This window comes from Bos javanicus, chromosome 11, assembly GCF_032452875.1.
Source record: "Bos javanicus breed banteng chromosome 11, ARS-OSU_banteng_1.0, whole genome shotgun sequence".
NCBI lineage: Eukaryota > Metazoa > Chordata > Mammalia > Artiodactyla > Bovidae > Bos > Bos javanicus.
Genome location: NC_083878.1, coordinates 61615872 through 61638402, shown reverse-complemented (window position 1 = coordinate 61638402; position 22531 = coordinate 61615872). Strand labels below are relative to the sequence as shown.

The following is a 22531-nucleotide window of genomic DNA, read 5'->3' as shown; positions in this document are numbered from 1 at the left end:
CCAGTCAGAAGTCTCTACTCTGTAGAATTAACTTCTATATGAAATGTACCTCTTCTGTTTTAAGATAGTGGATTGAGTGTGTTCATCAGCTTCTCCCTCCTCTGCCATACCTTTATTAATGATGAAATGTAAGTGTGTGTGTCTGTGTGTTTAAGACTTATAACTGGAATTAAAGTCAAGAATACATAAAGGGACCAGAAGTTGTGAAGAATCCACTGAAAATGGGAAAACACACAAAATCAGATTGAAGAAAGAAAGCAGAAATCTAACGTCCAGATAAGATGACTGCTAAAGTTGACAAAAGCGCCAAAGTTCTCCATGTTGTAGGAAGGGGGACTAGGAATCAAGAAAATGTTCCTGGGAAAGGAAGGGTGAATAATTAAGTTGTAGCAAAGCAGGTGAATGGAGAGGTCAAAATAAGTAAATACTGATAAACCCCATGTGTTGTTAGAAAAATAAGCTGATACGAGTATGTAAAGAATTTAAGAATATTCACCAGAAAAATAGGAATGGGTGATTTTATGAAGTGAGTTACATCCTCCTCTCCTTCCAAACCGATATGCTAAAGCTGTAACTCCCAATGTAATATATTTGGAAGTGAAGCCTTTAAAGATATAATTAAGGTTAAATGAGGCCATGGAGGTGGAGCCCTAATCCAAAATGGCTGGTGTATTTATAAGAAGAGGAAGAAAGACCAACAGGGATGTATGTGCACAGAGGTAAATCCAGCAAGAAGATGGTCACCTGCAAGACAATGACAGAGGCATCAGGAGAAACCAAACCTGTCAACACCTTCGTCTTAAAACTTCCAGCCTCCACAGCTATGAGAAAATAATATTTCTCTTGTTTAATGTGCCCAGGCTATGTTGTTTTCTTCTGGTAGTAACCCTAACCAACCAACACAAATGGTGTAACTTTAGAATCAGTAAATAAGAAAAAAAACACCAAAGAAATAAAAATTGATAAATTATTACAGAGCAGAGAGGAAATAATCAGAAGGAAATAATTAAAGGTATGGCAAATAAAAAGTAAAAAATAAGCTGTCGAGAATGTCTAAGCATCAGTAATTATAATGTTAATGAATTAAATTCACCTATTGAAAATCAGAGACCATAAAATTGGATTTTTAAATATTCAAGTATGTGTTGCATATAAAAAAACACTCCAAACCCAAAATATCATGGTTCAAATGGGAAAATATATAAATAAATGCTTCCAAGTGTCAGACAAAAGATCTGAAGACAAAGGATTAAAAGGAAAAAAAACATGAGGTAGTTTTAAAATGTGTGCTGAAATTCTTTGATACTCCTCTTTTCAAAAGGTGGTACCTTAACCTCTCATCCCTTGAATGAGCTAGACCTGGTAACTCACTTCAAGTATGATGTGTGACTTCTGAAACTAGGTAATGAATGTATTGGGGCTTCCTTTTTGCCCCTTTCTCTCTGATCGCTTGCTCTGGGGGAAGCTAGCTGCCATGTCATGAGGACATTCAAGTAGCTTATGCAGTGAGATAACAGATGTGTCTTATGAATGTTGAAAAATCCACAAAGTACACGATGTTACAGTATGTTTTTAAGAGAAGGGTGTGCTAACATCTTGCACTTTGTGGGTTTTTCAATTTTTCCTTGAAGGTTTTTCTTTTAAAAAAGTTTGGAGCTCAGTAGTTAAATGAATAATGCTATAGCTACTTGAACCTTCCCCAGTGGCTCAGTGGTAAAAAATCTGCCTGCAATGCATGAGGCACATGAGGTGTAGGAAAAAAACAGTAAGGCTATTAACAACTTGAATAACATAAATAGAAAACCTGAGCTAATTTAATAGCATACTTATTACTCGGGCTAAAGGTGATATCAAATGGAAATTATAAACTTACAACTTAATGACAATGAAAATATTATATATCAGTATCTGTGGCTTGCAGCCACAGAAACTTCACAGCCTTAAATGCATTATTTTTAAAAAAGATTGAAAATAAATGACCTATGCTTTCATCTCAAGAAGACAAAGACAAATCCAAACAATATAGAGAAATGAAAATAAAGATAAAGAAATTAAATCAAAATTTTAAAAACAGAATTCCTCAACAAAATCAAAGTCATTCTAGAAGAAACCTGTAAAATAATAGTTTAGAAAAAATGTCATCAAGGTGCAGAAGAACATAAACACACAAAAAAAGTTAGGATTGAAAAGGACGTAACTATGGCAAAGGAAATTTGCTTTTAAATAGGAAAACTATTAATTTTGTTTTAAATTTATTTTTATCATGGATAAAAAGTGGTGAATAAAATAATGAACTGCCATATGTTGTGGTTCAGTTACTGTCATGTCCGACACTTTGCGATGCCATAGACTGCGGCATGCCAGAATTCCTCATCCTTCACTATTTCCTGGAGTTTGCTCTAACTCATGTCCATTGAGTCCATCATGCTATCCAACTATCCTGTCCTCTTATCATTCCCTTCTCAAGCCCTCCATGTTTACTAGTGTCAGGACCTTTTCCAATGAGTCGGCTATTTGCATCAAGTGGCCAAAGTATTGGAACTGCAACTTCGGCATCAGTTCTTCCAATGAAGAGTCAAGGTTGATTTCATATAGAATTGACTGGTTTGATTTCCCTGCTGTCCAAGGAACTCTTGAGTTATCTCCAGCACCACAGAATTCGAAAGCATCAGTTCTTTGGTGCACATTCTTCTTTATGGTCCAACTCTCACATCCGTACATGACTACAGGAAAAACCATAGCTTTGACTGTAAGGACGTGTGTTGGCTAAGTGATGTCTCTGCTTTTTAGTATGCTGTCTTGGTTTATTGTAGCTTTTCTGTTGGCTAAGTGATGTCTCTGCTTTTTAATATGCTGTCTTGGTTTATTGTAGCTTTTCTGTCAAGGAAAAAGCGTCTTAAATTTCATGGCTGCAGTCACCATCTGCAGTGATTTTGGAGCCCAACAAAATGAAGTCTCTCACTGTTTCCATTGTTTACCTCTCTATTTGCCATGAAGTGATGGAACCAGATGTCATGATCTTACTTATTTGAATGTTGACTTTTAAGCCAGGTTTTCACTCTCCTCTTTCACCTTCATCAAGACACTCTTTAGTTCCTCTTCACTTTCTGCCATTAGGTTGGTGTCATTTGCATATCTAAGGTTATTGATATTTCTCCCGGCAATCTTGATTCCAGTTTGTGCCTCATTCAGCCTGGCATTTTGCATGATGTACTCTGAGTAGAAGTTAAATAAGCAGGGTGACAATATACAGCCTTGACATACTCCTTTCCCAATTTGGAACCAGTCATTGTTCCATGTCTGGTTCTAACTGTTGCTTCTTGACCTGCATACAGATTTCTCAGGAGGCAGGTAAGGTGATCTGGTATTCCCACTCTTGAAGAATTTTCCAGTTTGTTGTTATCCACACAGTCAGAGGCTTTAGTAGTCAATGAAGCAGAAGCAGATGTTTTTCTTGAATTCCCTTACTTTTTCTGTAATCCAATGGATGTTGGCAATTTGATCTCAGGTTCCTCTGCCTTTTCTAAATCCAGCTTGTACATCTGGATGTTCTTGGTCCATGTACTGTCGAAGCCTAGCTTTAAGGATTTTGAGCATTACCTTGCTAGCATGTGAAATGAGTTTAATTGTGGGGTAATTTGAACATTCTTGGGCATTGCCCTTTTTGGGGATTAGAATTAAAACTGGCCTTTTCCAGTCGTGTGGCCACTGCTGAGTTTTAAAAATTTGCTGGCATTTCGAGTGCAGCACTTTAACAGCATCATCTTTTAGGATTAGAAATAGCTCAGCTGGAATTCCATCACCTCCACTAGCTTTGTTCATGGTAATCCTTCGTAAGGCCCACTTCACACTCTGATGTCCGGCTGTAGGTGAATGACCACACCATTGAGGTTGCCCGGGTCATTATGACCTTTTTTGTATAGTTTTCTGTGTATTCTTGCCACCTTTTCTTAATCTCTTCTGCTTCCATTATGTCCTTATTGTTTCTGTCCTATATTGTGCCCATCTTTGCATGAAATGTTCCCTTGGTATCTCTAATTTCTTGAAGAGGTCTCTAGTCTTTCTCATTCTATTGTTTTCTTCTCTGTTTTGCACTGTTCACTTTTATTTTTTTTTATTTTTTTTTATTTTTAAACTTTACATAATTGTATTAGTTTTGCCAAATATCAAAATGAATCCACCACAGGTATACATGTGTTCCCCATCCTGAACCCTCTTCCCTCCTCCCTCCCCATACCATCCCTCTGGGTGGTCCCAGTGCACTAGCCCCAAGCATCCAGTATCATGCATTGAACCTGGACTGGCATCTTGTTTCATACATGATATTTTACATGTTTCAATGCCATTCTCCCAAATCTTCCCACCCTCTCCCACAGAGTCCATAAGACTGTTCTATACATCAGTGTCTCTTTTGCTGTCTCGTACACAGGGTTATGGTTACCATCTTTCTAAATTCCATATATATGCGTTAGTATACTGTATTGGTGTTTTTCCTTCTGGCTTACTTCACTCTGTATAATAGGCTCCAGTTTCATCCACCTCATTAGAACTGATTCAAATGTATTCTTTTTAATGGCTGAGTAATACTCCATTGTGTATATGTACCACTGCTTTCTTATCCATTCATCTGCTGATGGACATCTAGGTTGCTTCCATGTCCTGGCTATTATAAACAGTGCTGCGATGAACATTGGGGTACACGTGTCTCTTTCCCTTCTGGTTTCCTCAGTGTGTATGCCCAGCAGTGGGATTGCTGGATCATAAGGCAGTTCTATTTCCAGTTTTTTAAGGCATCTCCACACTGTTCTCCATAGTGGCTGTACTAGTTTGCATTCCCACCAACAGTGTAAGAGGGTTCCCTTTTCTCCACACCCTCTCCAGCATTTATTATTTGTAGACTTTTGGATCACAGCCATTCTGACTGGTGTGAAATGGTACCTCATAGTGGTTTTGATTTGCATTTCTCTGATAATGAGTGATGTTGAGCATCTTTTCATGTGTTTGTTAGCCATCTGTATGTCTTCTTTGGAGAAATGTCTATTTAGTTCTTTGGCCCATTTTTTGATTGGGTCATTTATTTTTCTGGAGTTGAGCTGTAGGAGTTGCTTGTATATTTTTGAGATTAGTTCTTTTTCAGTTGCTTCATTTGCTATTATTTTCTCCCATTCTGAAGGCTGTCTTTTCACCTTGCTAATAGTTTCCTTTGATGTGCAGAAGCTTTTAAGGTTAATTAGGTCCCATTTGTTTATTTTTGCTTTTATTTCCAATATTCTGGGAGGTGGGTCATAGAGGATCCTGCTGTGATGTATGTCAGAGAGTGTTTTGCCTATGTTCTCCTCTAAGAGTTTTATAGTTTCTGGTCTTACATTTAGATCTTTAATCCATTTTGAGTTTATTTTTGTGTATGGTGTTAGAAAGTGTTCTAGTTTCATTCTTTTACAAGTGGTTGACCAGATTTCCCAGCACCACTTGTTAAAGAGATTGTCTTTAATCTATTGTATATTCTTGCCTCCTTTGTCAAAGATAAGGTGTCCATATGTGCATGGATTTATCTCTGGGCTTTCTATTTTGTTCCATTGATCAATATTTCTGTCTTTGTGCCAGTACCATACTGTCTTGATAACTGTGGCTTTGTAGTAGAGCCTGAAGTCAGGTGGGTTGATTCCTCCAGTTCCATTCTTCTTTCTCAGGATCGCTTTGGCTATTCAAGGTTTTTTGTATTTCTATACAAATTGTGAGATTATTTGTTCTAGCTCTGTGAAGAATACTGTTGGTAGCTTGATAGGGATTGCATTGAATCTATAAATTGCTTTGGGTAGTATACTCGTTTTCATTATATTGATTCTTCCAATCCATGAACATGGTATATTTCTCCATCTATTAGTGTCCTCTTTGATTTCTTTCACCAGTGTTTTATAGTTTTCTATATATAGGTCTTTAGTATTTTATTCTTTCCGTTGCAATGGTAAATGGAATTGTTTCCTTAATTTCTCTTTCTGTTTTCTCATTATTAGTGTATAGGAATGCAAGGGATTTCTGTGTGTTGATTTTATATCCTGCAACTTTACTATAGTCATTGATTAGTTCTAGTAATTTTCTGGTGGAGTCTTTAGGGTTTTCTATGTAGAGGATCATGTCATTGCAAATAGTGAGAGTTTTACTTCTTCTTTTCCAATTTGGATTCCTTTTGTTTCTTTTTCTGCTCTGATTGCTGGGGCCAAAACTTCCAAAACTATGTTGAATAGTAATGGTGAAAGTGGGCACCCTTGTCTTGTTCCTGACTTTAGAGGAAATGCTTTCAATTTTTCACCATTGAGGATAATGTTTGCTGTGGGTTTGTCATATATAGCTTTTATTATGTTGAGGTATGTTCCTTCTATTCCTGCTTTCTGGAGAGTTTTTATCATAAATGGGTATTGAATTTTGTCAAAGGCTTTCTCTGCATCTATTGAGATAATCAGGAAGAAATAGAAAATCTTAACAGACCCATCACAAGCACAGAAATTGAAACTGTAATCAAAAATCTTCCAGCAAACAAAAGCCCAGGTCCAGACGGCTTCACAGCTGAATTCTACCAAAAATTTAGAGAAGAGCTAACACCTGTCCTGCTCAAACTCTTCCAGAAAATTGCAGAGGAAGGTAAACTTCCAAACTCATTCTACCAGGCCACCATCACCCTAATACCAAAACCTGACAAAGATCCCACAAAAAAAGAAAACTACAGGCCAATATCACTGATGAACATAGATGCAAAAATCCTTAACAAAATTCTAGCAATCAGAATCTAACAACACATTAAAAAGATCATACACCATGACCAAGTGGGCTTTATCTCAGGGATGCAAGGATTCTTCAGTATCCGCAAATCAATCAATGTAATACACCACATTAACAAATTGAAAAATAAAAACCATATGATTATCTCAATAGATACACTGTTCACTTTTAAGCTTTAAATAACTTTTTTTTGGTCATGCTGCACAACTTGTAGGATCTTAGTTCCCCTAACAGGTATTGAACCTGGGCCGTCAATAGTGAAAGCACCAAATCCTGACCACTGGATTGTCAGGGAACTCCCTAACTTTAAATACTTATTCTTTTAAATCTGCATATTCATTTTGGTAGTACATTAAATATCATCTGTGAAAGGTAATAGAGCTCCCAGGAATAGAAAGTCTTTTATTTTATTGAATAGATCTTAGATGATACAGACAGGATATGTGTAAATTTTTAAACCTGGATCATGGCCAAAGACTATCAGTGTTTGTCATCTTTTGTTCAGTGGAAGCCATTTTCACTTAATAGTGCTAAATGATGTTACTAATATAAGTCAGTTTGGCAAATGATAAACTAAAAATTTTCATTGAGAATGACAGAAACTAAGTGATTCATTCTTCTGAATTTTTTTTTTTTTTGAACTTCCAATTAGTAACAGTTTAAATAAAGCCATTCACTAGGTAATCCTGATTGGGTGGCAGTAAAGGTTGGGATTAATCAATATGACACTTTTCAAATATATTTTCATTTATATTGTCTATTTAGACTCATTACATGCCATTTAAACCTTATAAGTATCCAAAAAGAGACGAACAACACAAAAAAGGACTGTGTATCTTACAATGTCTTCTTGTGCCATGTGGCTCCCAGACACATGATTCTAAACAACTAAGCGTGGTGAAGTGTGTGAAAACGTGATGAATGGGCATCAGGGGGTAAATCCATGCTTTATAGGGTTTGAAGCTTATACTTCTTAAGAAAAATAATTCAATGGACCTAGAGAATATTATATTTAATAAAGTAAGTCATAGACAAATACTATATGTTATCACTTAGAAGTGGAATCTAAAAAATAAATATATATAACAAAACAAGAAAAGACTCATAGAAAAGAGACTAATGGTTACCAGTGGGGAGAGAGAAGGCAGGGAGGGACAAGATAGAAGTACAGGATTAAGAGCTACAAACTACTATCTATAATAAAGGTAACAACAAGGATATGTTATACATCACAGGGAAATATAGCCATTATTTTGTTTATAACTTTAAATGGAATATAATCTACAAAAATGCTGAATCACTATGCTGTACACCTGAAACTATTATAATATTGTAAATCAACTATACTTCAATTTCAAAAAGAATTTAATATTTCAGGTACAAAATTAGTACTGGAAGGACATGTAAAAATAAGATGAGAAGCTTAAGCTTCATTAACTTTTGTAGTAAATTCACGTATACATCTGGCACAGAGTAAATATTCCATAATTATATGTGGAATATTTTTTTTTTTTTTGCTATTCACTCACTCATGTCCAACTGTTTGTGACCCCATGGACTGCAGCATGCCAGGCTGCTCTATCCTTCACTATCTCCTGGAGTTTACACAAACTCAGGTTGATCGAGTCAATGATACCATCCAACTATCTCATCCTCTGTTGCCCTCTTCCCCTCCTGCCCTCAATCTTTCCCAGCATCAGGGTGTTTTCCAATGAGTCGGCTCCTCGCATCAGGGGGCCAAAGTATTGGTGCTTCAGCTTCAGCATCAGTCCTTCTAATGAATATTCAAGGTTGACTTCATTTAGGGTTGACTGGTTTGATCTCCTTGCTGTCCAAGGGACTCTCGAGTCATCTTCAGCACCACAGAATTCAAAAGTCAGTTCTTCAGTGCTCAGCTGTCTTTATGGTCCAACACTCACATTTGAACGTGTCTCCTGGAAAAACCATAGCTTTGACTATATGGACATTTGTCGGCAAAGTGATGTCTCTGCTTTTTAATATGCTGTCTTGGTTTCCCATAACTGTTCTTCCAAGGAGCATGTGTCTTAATTTCATGGCTGTATTCACTGTCCACAGTGATTTTGGAGCCTAAGAAAATAAAGTCTGTCACTGTTTCCATTGTTTACCCATCTATTTGCCATGAGGTATTGGAACCAGATGCCATGATCTTACTTTTTTGAATGTTGACTTTTAAGCCAGGTTTTTTACTCTCCTCTTTCACCATCATCAAGGCACTCTTTAGTTCCTCATTGCTTTCTGCTATTAGGGTGGTGTCATCTGCATATCTAAGGTTATTGATACTTCACCCAGCAATCTTGATTCCAGTTTGTGCCTCATCTAGCCTGGCATTTTGCATGATGTACTCTGCGTAGAAGTTAAATCAGCAGGGTGACAATATACAGCCTTGATGTACTCCTTTCCCAATTTGGAACCAGTCCATTGTTCCATGTCTGGTTCTAACTGTTTCTTCTTGACCTGTATACAGGTTTCTCAAGAGGCAGGTCAAGTGGTCTGATATTCCCACTCTTGAAGAATTTTCCAGTTTGTTGTGATCCACATGGTCAAAGGCTTTAGTGTAGTCAATGAAGCAGAAGTAGATGTTTTTCTGAAATTCTCTTGCTTTTTCTAAGATCCAACAGACGTTGGCAATTTGATCTCTGGTTCCTCTGCCTTTTCTAAATCCAACCTGAACATCTGGAAGTTCTCAGTTCATGTATTGCTGAAGCCTGACTTGGAGAATTTTGAGCATTACTTTGCTAGCATGTGAAATGAGTGCAATTGTGTGGTAATTTGAACATTCTTGAGCATTGCCCTTCTTGGGGACTGGAATGAAAACTGATCTTTTCTGGTCCCATGGCCACTGCTGAGCTTTCCAAATTTGCTGGCATAGTGAGTGCAGCACTTTCACAGCATCATCCTTTAGGATTTGAAACTGCTCAACTGGAATTCCATCCTCTCCACTAGCTTTGTTCGTAGTGATGCTTCCTAAGGCCCCCTTGGCTTCGCACTCCAAGATGTCTAGCTCTAGGTGAGTGATCACACCACTGTGGTTATCTGAGTCATTAGGACCTTTTGTGTACACTTCTTCTGTGTATTCTTGCCATCTCTCCCTAGTATCTTCTGCTTCTGTTAGGTCCGTACCATTTCTGTCCTTTATTGTGCCCATCTTTGCATGGTATGTTCCTTTGGTATCATAATTTTCTTGAAAAGATCTCCAGTCTTTCCCATTCTATTGTTTTCCTCTTTTCTTTGCATTGATCACTTAGGAAGGTTTTCTTCTCTCTCCTTCCTATTCTTTGGAACTCTGTATTCAAATGGGTTTATCTTTCTCTTCTCCTTTGCCTTTTGCTTTTCTTTTTTTCTTGGCTATTTGTAAGGCCTCCTCAGACAGCCATTTTGCATTTTTACATTTCTTTTTCTTGGGGATGATTTTGATCACTGCCTCCTATACAATGTCATGAACCTCCATCCATAGTTCTTTAAGCACTCTATCAGATTTAATCCTTTGAATCTATTTGTTGCTTCCAATGTATAATCATAAGGGATTTGATTTAGGTCATAACTGAATGGCCTAGTGGTTTTCTCTATGTCCTTCAATTTAAGTCTGATTTGGCAATAAGGAGTTCATGATCTGAGCCACAGACAGCTCCCAGTCTTGTTTTTGCTGACCGTATAGAGCGTCTCCATCTTTGACTGCAAAGAATATAATAAGTCTGATTTTGGTATTGACCATCTGGTGATATCCATGTGTATGGTCGTCTCTCGTGTTGGAAGAAGGTGTCTGCTATGACCAGTGCCTTCTCTTGGCAAAACTGTTAGCCTTTGCCCTGCTTCATTTTGTACTCCTAGGCCAAACTTGCCTGTTACTCCAGGTATCTCTTGAGTTCCTACTTCTGCATTCCAGTCCCCTATGATGAAGAAAGTGGCTCAGATGGTAAAGCGTCTGTCTACAATGTGGGAGACCCGGGTTCGATTCCTGGGTCGGGAACATCCTCTGGAGAAGGAAATGGCAATCCACTCCAGTACTATTGCCTGGAAAATCCCATGGACAGAGGAGCCTGGTAGGCTACAGTCCATGGGGTGGGTCGCAAAGAGTCGGACACGACTGAGTGACTTCACTTTCACTTTCATGATGAAGAAAGGACATCTTTTTTGGTGTTAGTTCTAGAAAGCCTTGTTGGTCTTCATAGAATCATTCAACTTCAGCTTCTTTGGCATTAGTGGTTGGGGCATAGACTTGGATTACTGTGATGTTGAATGGTTTGCCTTGGAAACAAACAGAGATCATTCTGTCATTTTTAAGATTGTACCCAAGTACTACATTTTGGACTCTTTTGATGACTATGAAAGCTACTCCATTTCTTCTATGAGATTCTTGCCCATGTCATCTGAATTAAATTTGCCCACTCCAGTCCATTTTAGTTCACTATTGCTAAGATGTTGATGTTCACTCTTGCCATCTCCTGTTGACCACTTTAAATTTACCTTGATTCATGGACCTAACGTTCCAGGTTCCTATGCAATACTTTTCTTTACAGCATTGGACTTTACTTTCACCACCAGACACACGCACAGCTGGGTGTTGTTTCTGCTTTGGCTAAATCAGCCTCTTCATACCTTCTGGAGCTATTTCTCTGATCTTCTCCAGTAGCATATTGGGCACCTACTGACTGGGGAGTTTGCCCCTCAAAAACAGTATAATGTTATATATTATATGCATAAAAGGTAGATGTAATATTTTCGGTAAATAAACGTAGAATTCCTTTGTAAGACTAAGTAAGTATTGCTGTCATCACCAATCTGTTTTAATTTCTTTTTTAATTGGAGGATAATTTGATTTTTGGCTTGATTGCTCCCTTTTCTTTTGACTCTTCCTTTTCTACATCACCAGTCTTGGACATAAGATTGATCACATCATTTCCTTAGGAAGAGTTTCCAAAAGTATATATGTGCTAATTATAAATTCTGATATATTAATTAAATATGGAATCATCAAACTTTTTCTATAAAGAACCAAACAGCAAATAGTATAGGCTTATGGGTCATGAAGCAAAATCGAGGTTATTATATAGGTACTTGAGAAAACAAATTTCCATAGATCTTTATTGATAAAACAAAATTTTAAATGTAATAATTGAGTATGATAGCAAATTTCCGTAAATATTTTCTATAAAGTTAAAAATCTAATACTTGAGTACAGTTTTCATAATGAAGTTCTACAGATATAAATAAGGGAGTTCTTTTGGGGGAATAAGAGTTGAAAGGTGCTATTTCTTATCAAGAAAATCCATTGTAAATATTCATCTGTGGATACTGATCTATGGTGAATTTTCATTTTGCAAATTTCTTTCCTCATAGACAACTACTGCCAAATATTTATATATATGACATGAGTGTATGGTTAATTGCACATATTCACTGATAAGAAGGCATTTTTAGAAACTCTATTAGCTAAAGACTAGACTGCCTTTTAAGTCTAAATTTGGCAATAAGGAGTTCATGATCTGAACCACAGTCAGTTCCCTATCTTGTTTTTGCTGATTATATACAGCTTCTCCATCTTTAACTGCAAAGAATATAATCAATCTGATTTCGGTGTTGACCATCGGGTGATGTCCATGTGTAGAGTCTTCTCTTGTGTTGTTGGAAGACGGTGTTTGCTGTGACTGGTGTGTTCTCTTGGCAAAACTCTATTAGCCTTTGCCCTGCTTCATTCCATACTCCAAGGCCAAATTTTCCTGTTACTCCAGGTGTTTCTTGACTTCCTACTTTTGCATTCCAGTCCCCTATAATGAAAAGGACATCTTTTTTGGATGTTAGTTCTAAAAGGTCTTGTAGGTCTTCATAGAACCATTCAACTTCTGCTTCTTCAGAGTTACTTGTTGGGGCATAGGCTTGGATTACCGTGATATTGAATGGTTTGCCTTGGAAACAGAGATCATTCTGTCGTTTTTGAGATTGCATCCAAGTACTGCATTTTGGACCCTTTTGTTGACCAATGGCTACTCCATTTCTTCTAAGGGATTCCTGCACACAGTAGTAGATATAATGGTCATCTGAGTTAAATTCACCAAATACAGTCCATTTTAGTTCACTAGTTCCTAGAATATCGACGTTCGCTCTTGCCATCTCCTGTTTGACCACTTCCAATTTGCCTTGATTCATGGGCCTGACATTCCAGGTTTCTATGCAGTATTGCTCTTTACAGCATCGGACCTTGCTTCTATCACCAGTCACATCCACAGCTGGGTATTGTTTTTGCTTTGGCGCCATCCCTTCATTCTTTCTGGAGTTATTTGTGTCCTGATCTCCAGCAGCATATTGGGTACCTACTGACCTGGGGAGTTCCTCTTTTAGTATCCTATCATTTTGCCTTTTCATACTGTTCATGGGGTTCTCAAGGCAAGAATACTGAAGTGGTTTGCCATTCCATTCTCCAGTGGACCACATTCTGTCAGATCTCTCCACCATGACCCATCCATCTTGGATGGCCCCACACGGCATGGCTTAGTTTCACTGAGTTAGACACGGCTGTGGTCCGTGTGATCAGATTGGCTAGTTTTCTGTGAGTATGGTTTCAGTGTGTGTGCCCTCTGATGCCCTCTTGCAACACCTACCATCTTACTTGGGTTTCTCTTACCTTGGACGTGGGGTCTCTCTTCACAGCTGCTCCAGCAAAGCACAACTGCTGCTCCTTACTTTGGACGAGGGGTATCTCCTCATGGCTGCCCCTCCTGACCCTGAACATGGAGTAGCTCCTCTCGGCCCTCCTGCACCCGTGCAGCTGCCATTCCTTGGACATGGGGTTGGCCCTCTCGGCCACTGCCCCTCACCTCGGGTGTGTGGTAGCTCCTCCAGGCCATCACCCCTGACCTCGGGCATGGGGTAGCTCCTTCCCGCCACCGCCCCTGACCTCGGGTGTGGGGTAGCTCCTCTTGGCCGCTGCCCCTGACCTTGGGCTAGATAGAATATTAAAAAGTAGAGACATTACTTTGCCAACAAAGGTCCGTCTAGTCAAGGCTATGGTTTTTCCAGTAGTCATGTATGGATGTGAGAGTTGGACTGTGAAGAAAGCTGAGTGCCGGAAAATTGATGCTTCTGAACTGTGGTGTTGGAGAAGACTCTTGACTCCCTTGGACTGCAAGGAGATCCAACCAGTCCATTCTAAGGGAGATCAGTCCTGGGTGTTCATTGGAAGGACTGATGCTAAAGCTGAAACTCCAATACTTTGGCCACCTCATGTGAAGAGTTGACTCATTGGAAAAGACCCTGATGCTGGGAGGGATTGGGAGGGGGAGGAGAAAGGGACGACAGAGGATGAGATGGCTGGATGGCATCACTGACTCGATGGACATGAGTTTGAGTGAACTCCGGGAATTGGTGATGGACAGGGAGGCCTGGCATGCTGCGATTCATGGGGTCACAAAAGAGCTGGACACGACTGAGCAACTGAACTGAACTGAGACTGCCTTTTAATATGTTAGTACATTGTAAATTAATTACTTCCCTTAATTGCACCATTAGAGTTTGAATTATGAACAGTTCCTTGGAACTTGTGTCAAGGTTGAAAAATGCCATGGACTGAAATATATTGCTGGGACTTTGTTATAAGTATGTCACTTTATTTTTTGACAGTTTTAAATTTTAATTTTTACAGGAGGTGTGTAACACAGCCTGGTATTACTTGCAAGTCAAAACAATGTTAGTTTTCACTGAAAAGCTTTATCACAATGTAAGTTTCACAATAAGTACTATTTGGCTTGTAGTTTTAAATTGAAACATTTTCAAGTCTGCAAGATGAGCTAATTCCAGAGCCATACAGACTTGAGTGGCTGAACACAGTTCTTCCAGCCATTGAAAAATGTAAACACTGTTCTTTTTTAAAATTGAAGTATAGTTGCTGTACAATATCATATATACAGTATATAGTATATATATAATCTATATATACTATATATAATATAGTGATTCACAATTTTTACAAGTTAACTCTATTTATATTTATTATAAAATATTTGTTATATTCCCTGTGTTATATAATATATTCTTGTAGCCTAATTTATACCTAATAGTTCACACGTCTCAATCCCTTATGCCTATCATGACCTTCTTTTCTCTCCGTTGGTAACTAGTTTGCTCTCTGTATTTGTGAGTCTACTTTTTTGTTATATTTGCTAATTGTATTTTTTATATTCCACATATAATAATATCATCTAGTATTTGTCTTTCTCTGTCTGACTTATTTCACTTAGTATAACAACAAAACAAAACTACTGAATGGGAAAAATTATTTGCAAATAATATGACCAATAAGGGGTTAATATCCAAAATATATAAAAAGTCCACACAACTGACCATCAAAAAAGAAACCACCTGATTATAAAATGGGCAGAGAAACTGAACAGTTTTCCAAAATTTAAGAAAATGCAGACACCCATGAAAAGAGGTACAATTATCAAGCAAATGCAAATCAGAACTACAATGAGATATCATCTCACAGCTGTCGGAAGGGCCATCATCAAAAAACACAAATGACAAATGCTGGCAAGGATGTAGAAAAAAGGGAATCTTCATATACTGTTGGTGGGGATGTAAATTGGGGAAAACAACATAGAGTTTTCTCATAATAACTAAAATAGAACTACCATTGTTGCTATTCAGTCACTAAGTTGTGTCCAACTCTTTGCGACCCCATGGACTGCAGCATGCCAAGGTTCCCTGTCTTTCATCATTTCCCAGAGTTTGCTCAAACTCATGTCCATCAAGTCAGTGATGTCATCCAACCATCTCATCCTGTCATCCCCTCTCCTCCTGCCTTCAATGTTTCCCAGTGTCAGGGTCTTTTCCAGTGAGTCAGCTCTTCACATCAGGTGGCCAAAGTATTGAAGCTTGTGCTTCAGCATCAGTCCTTCCAGTGAATATTCAGGGTTGATTTCCTTTAGGATTGACTGGTTTAATCTTGCTGTCCAAGGGACTCTCAAGAGTCTTCTCCAACACCACAGTTCAAAAGCATCATTTCTTCATTGCTCAGCCTTCTTTACAGTCCAGCTCTCACATCATACACGACTATTGGCAAAGTCATAGCTTTGACTAGATGGACCTTGTTGGCAAAGTGATGTCTCTGCCTTTTAATATGCTGTCTAAATTTGTCATAGCTTTATGACCCAGAAATTCCATGCCTGAGTATATATCTGAGAGAAACAAAAGCGCTGATTTGAAAAGATACATTCACCCCAGTGTTAATAGCAACACTATTTACAATTGCCAAGATACAAAAGTAACCTAAGTATCCATCAACTGATGAATGGATAAAGAAGACTACACCACACACACACATACAAAACAGAATACTTCTCAGCCCTAAATGAGATTTTTGCCATCTGCAGCAACATTAATGGACCTGGAAGGCATTATGCTAGGTAAATAGCATTGATAACTCAAGGACTGTATAAAAGGCAGGCTATATTTGGCTAGTAAGCCATAGCTTACCAACCCCTGCTATATAAAGTCTATATTCCCAGTAAATATAAACGCGTGTCTCCCCGCCAAACTTTGCAACCAATAAGTAACAACTTTAAAAAAACTGTGCAGTTTGAAATTACATTTTTCAACTTTGAATATTGGGAAAGTAAAATATCTTTTCATAATTATGAAAGTGAAAGTCGCTCAGTTATGTCCAACTCTTTGCGACCCCATGGACTATAGTCTATGGAATTCTCCAGGCCAGAATACTGGAGTGGGTAGCCTTTCCCTTCTCTATGGGATCTTCCCAACCCAGGGATTGAGCCCAGGTCTCCTGCATTGCAGTTGGATTCTTTACCAGCTGAACCACAAGGGAAGCCCAAGAATACTGGAGTGGGCAGCCTATCCCTTCTTCAGCAAATCTTCCCTACCCAGGAATTGAAGGGAATTCCCAGGGTCTCCTGCATTGCAGGTGGATTCTTTACCAACTGAGCTATCAGGAAAGCCCTGATAGCTCATGATTATAGGCCATTTATATTTCATCATTGAAACTTGTTCGTGTTCTTTTTACCATTTTATTGCAATAAAATTCTCATTCCAACAATCATTTTGTGTACCAAAGATTTCTAAGTCTTTTTTAGTAGCTCTGTCTACTTGTTTAGAATTATTTTCCACTGCATTCTCTCACACATCAAACATTCCTTCCGTATTGAAAGACCTGTTATTGCCTGACAGAACTGTGGTTTTTCAATCTTCTCTACATACACATGTCAGATACCATTCATTTTCTGTTGGCTTACCTCCATTTTCCCTTCAGGTATAACTCTTATTTATCCTTCAAAACATAGATCAAGGATCAGTTCCTGCTCTTTGGTTCCATACCATTCTTAACCCTGCCATAAAACCTATCACACTAAGTTATTAGCTGTTGTTTACAGTGGTCTTTCTCCCTACTGGACTCAAAGCTTGTTGAGAAATGGTATTGTAATTGACCTCTCTTTCCACAACAGTGCCTGGCACTTAATAGGCACTGATTATCTGTTGACTGAATGAGTTCAAGATAATAGTATTAATAATATTAACAAAGTAATATGTAACAAGTGCATAAATATCAGAGACAATTTGTGTAATATTCCTTGTAAACTGCTTATCATAATGAACAATTGAATTTTGAAGAAGCTATCTGAGATAGTAAAATTTCATTATAGAAAACCGCAACTAAGATTTTTATTCCCTGATAAAACTGAGTATGTTGAACATTTAACAGCTTGTCTTTTTCCCTAAAGACTCAAAATAATTTATTTAAATAACTGCCACTAGTTATAGCCAGGATTTGCAATTCAAGAAAATTTGCTTGTACTAGAAAACTGAGAAAATTAAAATATAAGAAAGAATGTTCATCAGCCATGTCTGTTTTGTAATCTGAACAGTAAGTTCTTTTTTTCAAAATCTCATTTGTAACTTGACTAAGATTCATTTTGGATTAATGTTTTATTTTGCTGTATTTCCAAAGGACATCCATTACCTTGCACTAGATAAGGGAGAACTAGCACTAGCTGAAGTGGCAAGAAGGAGAGCTAGCGATATTGATGCAGAATCAATAACCTCCGGAGATGGTAAGATTTAATGCTGTTTTTTTAAAGTGCTTTTTGTTTTCATCAATGCTTATTTGGTATCACTTCTATTTACATTTGTAGGGCATGGTTGGTTAATTTGAATTACTTTTTCTGTAAATACAGTGTCTTTAAAAAAAAAGAATTAAGCTTAGGTAAATAGTACAATATGGATGTTTAAGTTGAAATTGTGTTCATCTGTAAGTGACTCTTAAGGTAACTGAAAAGAAATTTTACTGGCTGCTCACAGTAAAGGGTATAGACTGCAGATTCAGTTTAAAAAAGTTACCAAACAAACAACAAATAGCAACAACAAACCTTAGAGAAAGTTATTTCCAGAGTTGCCACATTATATTTAAGTATATTGTTATATATTATTGAATATGTATAATGTTTAAATATTATTTAAATGTCTAGTTTTTGAACAAAATTTTGTTTTTTTTAATTAAATTTTTATTTTATATTGGAGTATAGTTGATTAGCAATGTTATGTTAGTTCATGTGTACAGCAAAAGTGATTCAGTTATACGTATACATATATCCATTCTCTTTCAGATATATTCCCATATAGATTATTATAAAATATTGAGTTCCCTGAGCTATACAGTAGGTCCTTGTTATTTATATATTTTATATATAGTAGTGTGTAATGTTAATCCCAAAGGCACGAAATTTCTGTTTATCAACTTTGTATCCTAAAACTTACCCACTTATATCCTCTAGTAGTTCTCTGGTAACACATTTAGGATTTTCAATGTATGGTATCATGTCATCTGCAAAGAATGGAAGTCTTCTTTACCAATTTTAATTACTTTTCTTTTTTTTCTGATTGCATGGTTAGGATGTACAAAAGTATGCTGAATAAAAGTAATGAGAATGAACATTTTTCTCTTGATCTTGATCTTAGATGAAATGCTTTTCAGTGTTGAGAATTTTAGCTGTGAGTTTGTCATATATGGCCTTTATTGTTGAGGCAGGTTCCCTCTATGCCCACTTTCCATAGAGTTTTTATCATAGATGGGTGTTGGATTTTGTCAAAAGCTTTTTTTCTTCAGCTATTGAGATGATCATAAGGTTTTTATTCTTCATTTCTTAATGTGGTGTATCACTGATTGATTTGCAGATATTGAAGAATCCTTGTATCCCTGGGATAAACCCCACTTGATCATGGTGTATGATCCTTTTATTGGATTTGGTTTGCTAGTATTTTGTTGATGACTTTTGCATTCATCAGTGATACTTGTCTGAAATTTTCTTTTTTGTGTGGTATCTGTCTGGTTTTGTTATCAGTGTAATGGTGGCCTAGAATGAGTTTGGGAGTGTTCTATCTGCAATTTTTTGGATGATTTTCTAAAGGATAGGTGTTAACTCTTCTCTGAATGTTTGATTAAATTAATCTGGTCCTGGACTTTTTGTTAGCAGGTTTTTTTTAAATCACATTTTCAATTTCAGTACTTGTAATTGGTCTGTTCATATTTTCTATTTCTTCCTGGTTCAGTATTGGAAGGCTAGCCATTCTAAGCATGTGTCCATTTCTTCTAGGCTGTCCATTTTGTTGGTATATAATTGCTTAGTCTCTTAAGATCCTTTGCATTTCTGGAATGTCAGTTGTACCTTCTTTTTCCTTTCTAATTTTATTGATTTGAAACATCTCCTTTTTTTTTTCTTGAGTCTTGCTAGAGGTTTGTCAATTTTGTTTATCCTTTCCGAGAACCAGCTTTTAGTTTCATTGATCTTTTCTATTGTTCTGTTCTCTATTGCATTTACATCTGTTTCGATCTTTATGGTTTCTTTTCTTCTAGTAACTCTGGGTTTTGTTTGTTCTTTCTCTACTTGTTTTAGGTATAAGATTAGGTCCTTTATTTCGGATTTTTCTTCTTCCTTGATGTAGGATTTTATTGCTCTAAACTTCCCTCTTAGAGGTGCTTTTGCTGTGTCCCATAGGTATATCAATTATGTCCATCTGGTCTGTCATTTAAGGCCTGTGTTTACTTATTTTCTGCCTAGAAGAGCTTTCCATTGATATAAGTGGGTGTTAACATCCCCCACTATTGTGTTACTGTTCATTTCCCCTTTTATAGCTGTTAGCATTTGCCTTATGTGCTGAGGTGTTCCAGGAGCTTCCCTGGTGGCTCAGTGATAAAGAATGCACCTGCCGATGCTGGAGGTGCAGGTTCAATCCCTGAATCAGGAAGATCCCCTGGAGGATGAAATGGCACCTTTTGGTATTGTTGCCTGGAGAATCCCATGGACAGAGGAGCCTGGAAGAATACAGTCGGTCCATATGGTCTCAAAGAGTCAGACATGACGGAGCTCAGTCCAACTCTTTGTGACTCGATGGACTGTAACCCACCAGGTTCCTCTGTCCATGGGATTTCGCAGGCAACAATACTGGAGTAGGTTGCCATTTCCACCTCTGGCAAATCTTCCCAATCCAGGGACTGAACCCACGTCTTCTGTATCTCCTGAATTGCAGGCAGATTCTTAACTGGCTGAGTCATCAGGGAAGCCTGATGTTGGGTACATATATATTTACAATTTTTATATTTTCTTCTCGAATTGATCTCTTGATCATTATGTAGTTTTTCCTTATCCCTCATAACAGTCTTTATTTTAAAGCCTATTTTGTCTGATATGAGTATTAAAAAAAAAAATCATGATTTTTTTTAATCCCCACTTTCTACCTGTATGTGTCCCTAGATCTGAAGTAGGTCTCTTGTAGACACATGTATATGAGGTTGTTTTTTTTTTTTTGTATCCATTTAGCCAGTCTGTGTCTTTTGGTTGGAGCATTTAATCCATTTACATTTAAGGTAATTGTCATATGTATGTTCTTATTGCCATTTTTTGTTTGGATTTGTTCTCTCCTCTTGGGATTTGATGACTATCTTTAGTGTTGTGTTTGGACTGCTTTTTCTTTATTGTGTCTGTATCTGTTGTAGAATTTTGGAGTGTGGTTCCCATGAGGTTTTAATATAGCAGTCTATATATATGTATAAAGATTGCTTTAAGCTTCATTTCAATTTCAAATGCATTTCCAATGTTCTGCATTTGTACTGTCCTCATGATTGCAGGCTTTGTCATATGTGTCTGTGGATGCTTTCTTATTTTTACTGTATATTTGCTTTTACCTCTGAGCTTTTCCATTCATAATTTTTTCTTGTTTCTAAGTATGACCTTTTCTTTTCCACCTAGAGAAATTCCTTTAGCATTTATTGTAAAGCTGGTTTGGTGGTGGTGCTGAATTCTCTTAGCTTTTCCTTGTCTATAAAGCCTTTCATTTCTCCATCAGATCTGAACCAGAACCTTGCTTGGTGTAGGGTATTCTTAAAAGGGGTAGATTTCCCCCTTTTATCACTCTATTGTGCCTCTTTCTTCTGGCCTGAAGTTTCTGCTGAAAAATTATCTGATATCTTCAAGGATATTATCGTGTACATTATTTGTTGCTTTTATTTCATTGCATTTAATATATTCTGATTGTCTTTTCCTTGTTTAATTAATATGTCTTGGCTTTTGTTTAATTAATATCCTCCTTGCGTTATCCAGCCTGAGACTCTCTGCACTTCCTGGACTGGAGTGAGTGTTTCCTTTCCCATGTTAGGGAAGTTTTTGGCTATAACTGTCAAATATTTCCTCAGGTCCTCTCTCTCTTCTCATTCTGGAACCCTTATAATGCAAATGTTGGTGCATTTAATATTATCCTGTGGCTCAGACGGTAAAGCGTCTGCCTACAATGCGGGAGACCCGGGTTCAATCCCTGGGTCGGGAAGTTCCCCTGGAGAAGGAAATGGCAACCCACTCCAGTATTCTTGCCTGGAAAATCCCATGGACAGAGGAGTCCAGTAGGCTACAGTCCATGGGGTCGCAAAGAGTTAGACATGACTGAACAACTTCACTTCTTCACTTATAAGTCTCTGAGACTGTCCCCTCATTTCTTTTCATTCCTTTTTCTTTACTCTATTCTGCAGCAGTGATTTCCACCACTCTATCTTCTAGCTCACTTATTCATTCTTCTGCCTCATTTATTCTGCTGTTGAGTCCCTCTTAATTTTTCATTTCAGTACTATATATTGTTCATTTCTAAGTCTTCCAGCTCTTCATTAAACCTATCTTGTATCTTCTTGTTTTGTTCTTCCATTCTTTTTCCAAATCTGACATCATGTTTACTTTCATTACTCAGTTCTTTTTCAGGTAGATTGCCTATTAGTTGTTCTAGGTTTTTATCTTGTCCTTTGTTGGACCATACATCTCTACCATCTAATTTTGTCTAACTTTCTGTGTTTGTGATTTCCTTTCCACAGGGTCATAATTCCTATTGCTTCTGATGTCTGCTGCCAGGGGGTTGAGGTTGGTCCAGGAGCTTGTGCAGGCTTCCTATTCGGAAGGACTAGTGCCTGCCCACTGGTGGGTGGAGCTGGATCTTCTCCCTCTGGTGGTCATGTCAAGTGGTGTGAGCTGTGAGCTCAGGTGGCTGGCTGTGAGCTCAGTACAACTTTAGGCAATCCATCTGCTGATGGGTGGGGCTCTGTCCCACTCTGTTGGTTGTTTGGCCCAAGGCATCCCAACACTGGAGCTTGCAGCTGTTGGCTGTAGCCAGGTTTTGGTGCCAAAATGGTGACCTTATGCCAATCAGTATTCCCTGGGGCCTCTGCCACCAGTGTTCTTGCCCCCAGAGTGAG

At 37.7% G+C, this 22531-nt stretch overlaps 1 protein-coding gene across 3 annotated transcripts in view; it reads left to right on the top strand.

The window, feature by feature from the left end:
• Positions 1-22531, top strand: part of WDPCP (WD repeat containing planar cell polarity effector) — a 297960-nt gene that overhangs the window by 260830 nt on the left and 14599 nt on the right. For 2 of the 3 annotated variants that reach the window (XM_061432772.1, XM_061432769.1), the window contains one exon: positions 17753-17855. In XM_061432772.1, the coding sequence (XP_061288756.1) occupies positions 17753-17855 (103 nt within the window). Of the gene's footprint in view, positions 1-17752; positions 17856-22531 lie in introns of those variants that run through there. The other variant, XM_061432770.1, reaches the window with a different exon arrangement.